This window comes from Hyposmocoma kahamanoa, unplaced genomic scaffold, assembly GCF_003589595.1.
Source record: "Hyposmocoma kahamanoa isolate Upper Pololo Valley unplaced genomic scaffold, ASM358959v1 95, whole genome shotgun sequence".
Taxonomy (NCBI): Eukaryota; Metazoa; Arthropoda; class Insecta; order Lepidoptera; family Cosmopterigidae; genus Hyposmocoma; species Hyposmocoma kahamanoa.
In genome coordinates, this window is record NW_020654972.1 from 3,802,109 (window position 1) to 3,808,108 (window position 6,000).

Sequence of the window (6,000 nt, forward strand, 5' to 3'; positions counted from 1 at the left end):
CCCTAAGAAAAGTGCGCAGTTTGTGTTCTGTCTTTTCCTATTGAATTTGCGTTTTTTTTAAATATTTGCAATGCTGGTTGCATCTGATTTATTTTTGTTGATTTGACAACTAATAATATGACTTTTTCATTTGGATCTAAATAATAACAAGTGTCGAAATAAACTTACCTTTTTCGTATTTTCGGTATTTTGGTTTTCTATAAAAAATTCTTAATTTTAGTTTGCGGACATGCCTAAAAAACAATCTAAAGATCTTAATGAGAATGAAGCAATTTCGGAGAATCCTTCAAAATTATCCAACAAGGGTCCAACGGGAAAGGATATAGGTAAGTCTTTTTCACAATTGGTATTGTACATATTTTTAGTCTTAACAGGTTGAATGCAGTAGGCGTAATAAGTAATTTATAAGCGTTCGACTCCCACCGCATTTTGTGATTTCTTCAAAGGCGTAGCAGGTTAAGGCTCATGCAACATGCACTGCCGACTCTTTGCGGTCTTGGAATAAGATAATCAAATAATCGTTCGCACTTTCGAATCCAGAGCAAGTGGACTGCTTGTAAAGGTCATCACAATAGGAACTAATCACATCATGATTTCTTCAGTAAAACTAGAACAATTAAGTCGTAGGATGTCAGATTTTATGAGTAGAATGAAGTTAGAGTTTTATTTTGTGTCCCTGGAGTCCACAAAAGGAGCCTCCTATTGTGGATTTTAATGGCGTACTGTTCATATCCTCTGTACGTCCGGCGCACCCTGGACAGCAATCGATGAGTATGTAATGCCGATTGGCAAATCCTTTCATTACGGTGGCAAACATTTCCCACACTTGAGTATGGCGGCCACTACTAGTGACGCGGCTAGCGGCAATAACTCCGGGACCACAATAATCTAGTTTTTGCCATCGATTCGATAAGAAGAGTGTGTCCCTAACTGTAACGTCCTAGAATCACATGGTGACTCTGACGTGCATCTGTGTTTTTCTCCACCATTTTACAAATAATTAAATATCGTCATCAACGTCATCATCGTCAAATATACAAAAAAAAGCAATTGCGAAACTAGATTTGAACCTCCGCCAATCTGTGCCAGATGCTCTGTCAATTAAGCCAAGTGAAGAAATAAATTTCTCACAATCTCATTAAGGCAAAAAGTAAAAAAAAAAACAAAGATCTGCAACAAACACATATAATAAGTCTTGAGGTCTGGTGGTTCGTTCCGTTCAATCCGTGCTTGATGCCCTGCCACGGGTTGCCTGAGGGTTCTGGTTCGAATCCAGCCGCATTGAATGATTTTTTCCAAGCGTTTCGATCTTTGTTATTAACAATTATAACAAACTAACTAATGGACTAATTTCACCGAAAAAAATTGAATATCACGGTAGTAAAACATCGTGACGGTCAATATAAAAAAAATCAATATCGTGTGTGTCTGTAAGACGCTTGACGGCTAACGGGTTAAAGACAATAACAGTGGATTTTTCTATTGGGATCAGAATGCAAGCCTAAAAAAAGGTGCCCTCGCGAGCGCGTCGAGTTGTTGGCCCGCCCCAACTCGCGTCGTTTGCGTTCTTTGTGGGACGAGAAATGTGCCATCTTACCGAAAGAACGTAGGGACAAAATCAAAAGTGCCTTGGAAGAAGATTACTTCCTTAGCCCAGAGTAAGTGTTGTATTGAGTAGCTGTATTAGATGTATTTGTATAATCTGACGCACGGCAACTTCAGGGGCCATAACGAAACTAGGGTTTGGTAAGATCTGTTTATATTGGTAGTAAATATATAACAAATTTGTAGTCATTCGCACGTATAAATATCACTATCTATACCTTACCATGATTAAAAGTATTATTTTTACTCTAGAGTTCTTGTTAATATTAGATACGTACCTACTACTGTAACAGCCTGTGTGGCCGAACGGTTACCATGCTGGACAGCCGCGCAGAGGTCCCGGTTTCGATTCTCGGACCGGAAGAAATATTTATACGGCCTACATTTATTTATCTTGTTAGTTTGGGTGCAATTTGTGGTTGTCGATGTGTGTGTCCATGGCACCCGCGATACAGGGTTTCCCTAGTGTGGAACTATGAATATTATTATTACTGTACCTACTTATACTTTTTTTATTATCTTTTCTACAATTGCAATAGAGCGACAAGGCAATTCGTTAAGGGGTGTTCTTAAATTTCGTTAACTTTTTAACTATTATATAGTACCATATTTGACAACTTCGATGGCCCAACGGTTTGCAATGTGGGTGCTAGATGAGGAGGTCACGGGCTCGATTCCCGGTAGGACCAATATGGGAATGCACTTTTCTAACTTTGTTCCTGACTGGGTGTTCGGGAAGTGCCTCAGAGTGAATTCCGCTGCTCTCGCACAGGAAATTGTTTGGCTCTACGCAATTGATGTGGTTTTTACATTAAAAGAAAAGTTAGTAGCATTAGGTACCTAGTTGAATTAGAATAGGCCAAAGATATGTTTAGCCAAAGTCTGTCTACTAACGATGCGTTTATATTGTAATAGACAAACAGAGCAGTACTTCCAAGCACTTGGCGAGCAGCACAAAAGATGGACTGGGCCCGGAGGCCTGGTGTCCGGCGGCGCAGGAGGCGGAATCAACCGCCGTGAGCAAGCCGAGCGCTCGCGTGATCTTAAACAGAGACAGAAATGGCTGGTCAACTTTAGTGCTCAGGTCATTTTTACTGTTTTATAAGTCGAAAACGTGAGGGTAAATGATGGGTTGGGTACAACTAATGAAAAGCAAAACGTTTAGGTATAGTTGCTGAAAAGTTTATGTACTGAATTTGACGACTTCCGTGGTTGAGTGGCACACCTGTTTAGGTACATGGTGTCGCCATCTCTGAAATCCCGGGTCGATCTCCAGCCGGGTCAATGTAGACACTAACTTTTCTATATTGTCCCGGGTCCGGGTGTTTGTGGTACCGTCGTCGTTGTTGCTGATCTCCATAACACAAGTGCTTTAGTTACTTTGGGATCAGAGCAACGTATGTGATGTTGTCTATTATTTACTTAAAAAAATGGAAGGTAGATAGGAAAGTAGAAAGTAGATGACAGAGGACATTACATAATTGAACAGGGCGATACAATTACCTATAAGTGACTTTCGAGAAGTAAAACCTTTGCTATAGATAGGTTAGTGAACAAGGGCAATTTGAAATGGTTATTTTGTCAAATGACGCGAAGTTTTTTTTAGATCTATGTGCTAAATGTATACGCAAATTAAACTCGACTGTCGTAAAAAGAAACGCTACTTTTTGAGCCATATTCAGGGAGGGAATTCCTTAGGGCTGCTTAGGTTGATCCTCGACAGCAAGGGTTCAGTAAAAGGCCAAAGACGACCGAAAACAAAACTACTTTCTTAGTTATTACTATATATACTAATACTAATAGTTATCGAGATCTTGGGCTTTCGCCATTGCTATGGATTTGACACTATACAAATTAACTTTACAAATAATTTGTTAATTTGTAATTTTCGGATCCAAGTTGCGTGTAGGTATATGTTTTCCAAACAAACCAAAGTTTCGTTCGGGCTCTTTACAGACCCCACGAACACGGCTGACTGACCGCTATTTAGATCCGAAAATAATTGTTTCCTTTCCAATAAATACTTAGTTTAACGTCATCAAGGAGAGGACCGTTCGGCTCAAGGTAATAAGAGCTATCGTTTGCTGACCTCCAAAATTTAGTTTTAAGATGGTGCTCTGTGGTTATGGTTTTAAGCGTTAGCCAACTTATTTTTCCTAATTTGAGTTTCCTTATTCCCAAATTACGAAGAAGAAGAAATGCAACCTCGAAAATGCAGCTCGTTGTAGCCATGAGATTGACGAAGAGTCTTTATCGTCATCAGATTAATGAGGCGATTATTTAAGCCTTAGGTTAACAAACGATTTTTGAAAGAAAACTAACAGGTAATGTAATTTTCTGTCTTCAATACAATATACATACCTACGTATCACTTAATTTTTTTCGTAAATATTGTGACACGTAGCAGGTAACATACCTACTTACTTTATAGGGCTTTTCTCAATACTGTATTTAAAAACTTAGTTTACGATGTCACAAAAATGTTTAGTGTTAATGTAGTCTCCTGTTTCGCCACTTCATTTCAATTCTTCGATATGAATTGCAACAAACAGGTAATGATTTGTTGTAGGTGGCTTACCGCATGTGCGACTACATAGCTAAAGGACAGACTGAAATGTTAGTCTCAAACAGGCTGAGAAGCATAGCCGATGTTGTACTGGAACGTGTCGCTGAAATACTTGGTTTGTACACACTGTACCTATTTTGCTTTATTCTACAGTAGCAGTAAACACGAGTACTTTAAAGGCTTCCAAATACAGCTGATTCCTCTTTTGAATCGATCGTCGCGATAATCGTATCGACGCGTCCTTACTTTGGCGTTCAAGTTAATCGTTAACGGCATTAACATATATGTACTATTGATTCAATCAATCTGAAACGACGGATCGTGAAGGGAGCAATAGTAAATAAAAGACGAGACACCTATGTTACATTTGTCTGATGTGTCGTGGAGGCGTCAGAACGGTATCGGAATAATACATTTAATATGGTTAGATTTATATTATTGTGTCGCAATCTGACGTGACGGCTTATGTTGTGTGTATGAAACTGATACCATTTTTAACGCGTCATTTTAAAGACACGTTAGACAAACATAAATTCGGCTTTTAACAACCAATGCCTATGATTTTTATTGCCCTTAAACGGAGAGGTGGGCTTTAAAGTGGGCTTTAAGTGTGACCAGCTTATTTTATTTTCGGTGGCATTGCCAGGGGAGCCGAAGCCTACTCGAATGAATCCCGGCCGACTAGCGCGCTTTATGGTGGCCATATCGGATCGCATCGCGGTATGGATTGAGAACGCGGTGTACCGAGCCGACGCGCTGGAACCTGCCGAGTCACACTGCGACGAGCACATGCGGCTCGACGGCGAAAAACCGCTCCTTTATTAGTCGACAAAGTAAGCACAAGATCAAGAGCACGTCAAACTTGACACCTTAAATTTGAAACCACGAGAGCCATCTAAAGGTGACATCTAAGGGAAACGTGCGTTCGTGAAACGTGCGATTGCATCGCTACACTTGCGATTTATAGGCGATTGCATCGATGCAAACGCGCGACTGCATCGATGCAATCGCCTATAAATTACAAGTGTAGCGACTGCATTGCGTTTACATCGGGTGTGCGTCGCTGCTAAAAGTCGCCTTGTGTAACAGCTCTAAAGTCCCAAGCGGTGTCAAGATTGGTGTGCTCTTGACTGTACCTATATGATTGTCTTATTCTCTCTTGCAGAAGTATTTAAGATTATTCTTTTTGGTAGTTCGTACAGCAATTCTTGAAAGGTTTTATCTTCGTGCTATCTTCGCTTCCTCATTTATACGGCGAACGGGTTTGGAGCGGAGTTGCCTGCTAGCAGACTTGTTCCCTGGCTAGCACGATAAGTCGCGACTAAGCGAGAGCGACATAAAGCGCGAGATACTGCTATGTCGCTCTCGCGCTAGTCGCGCCCTATTCTGCTAGCCCTACTGAACGGTATAACTTGGGCCTTTTATTTCATGGCGAGAGTGAATAGGCGTAATTTAGGTATACTCCATCGTCACTTTCCATCAGTCACGATTGACGTAAAATGCTCATTTAATTTTAACAAAAAAAATGCCTCTGAGCTGCTGTGGAACAAGCACCAAAGAAGCGAAAATTATGCCTAAAACGTTACGTCACTATCAAACGAAGTTTGTCGTAACGTTTGCTAGCTTTCTGAAGACAAAAAAACACGAAACCGCCGCGGAGTAGATAAGTATAATTAGTGATTACATATTTAACTTCTCTAGATTGAAATCTTCATCTGTTTGGTTCGCTAAGTTAAGGAAGTAAATATGGTTAGGTACTGTAATGTCTATTTGTTTTAGTTAATGAAAATTATTTTGGCTTCCATTAAATTAATCGAACCTCATACTAT

At 40.1% G+C, this 6,000-nt stretch overlaps 1 protein-coding gene across 1 annotated transcript in view; it reads left to right on the forward strand.

Annotated features, from left to right (window-relative positions):
- Positions 1-229: 229 nt before the first annotated feature.
- Positions 230-6,000, forward strand: part of LOC113238309 — an 8,090-nt gene continuing 2,319 nt past the window's right edge. The window contains exons 1-5 of the mRNA XM_026475146.1: positions 230-326; positions 1,493-1,658; positions 2,521-2,689; positions 4,175-4,286; positions 4,818-5,004. Of these exons, the coding sequence (XP_026330931.1) occupies positions 230-326; positions 1,493-1,658; positions 2,521-2,689; positions 4,175-4,286; positions 4,818-4,996 (723 nt within the window). The 3' untranslated portion in view covers positions 4,997-5,004. The remainder of the gene's footprint in view (positions 327-1,492; positions 1,659-2,520; positions 2,690-4,174; positions 4,287-4,817; positions 5,005-6,000) is intronic.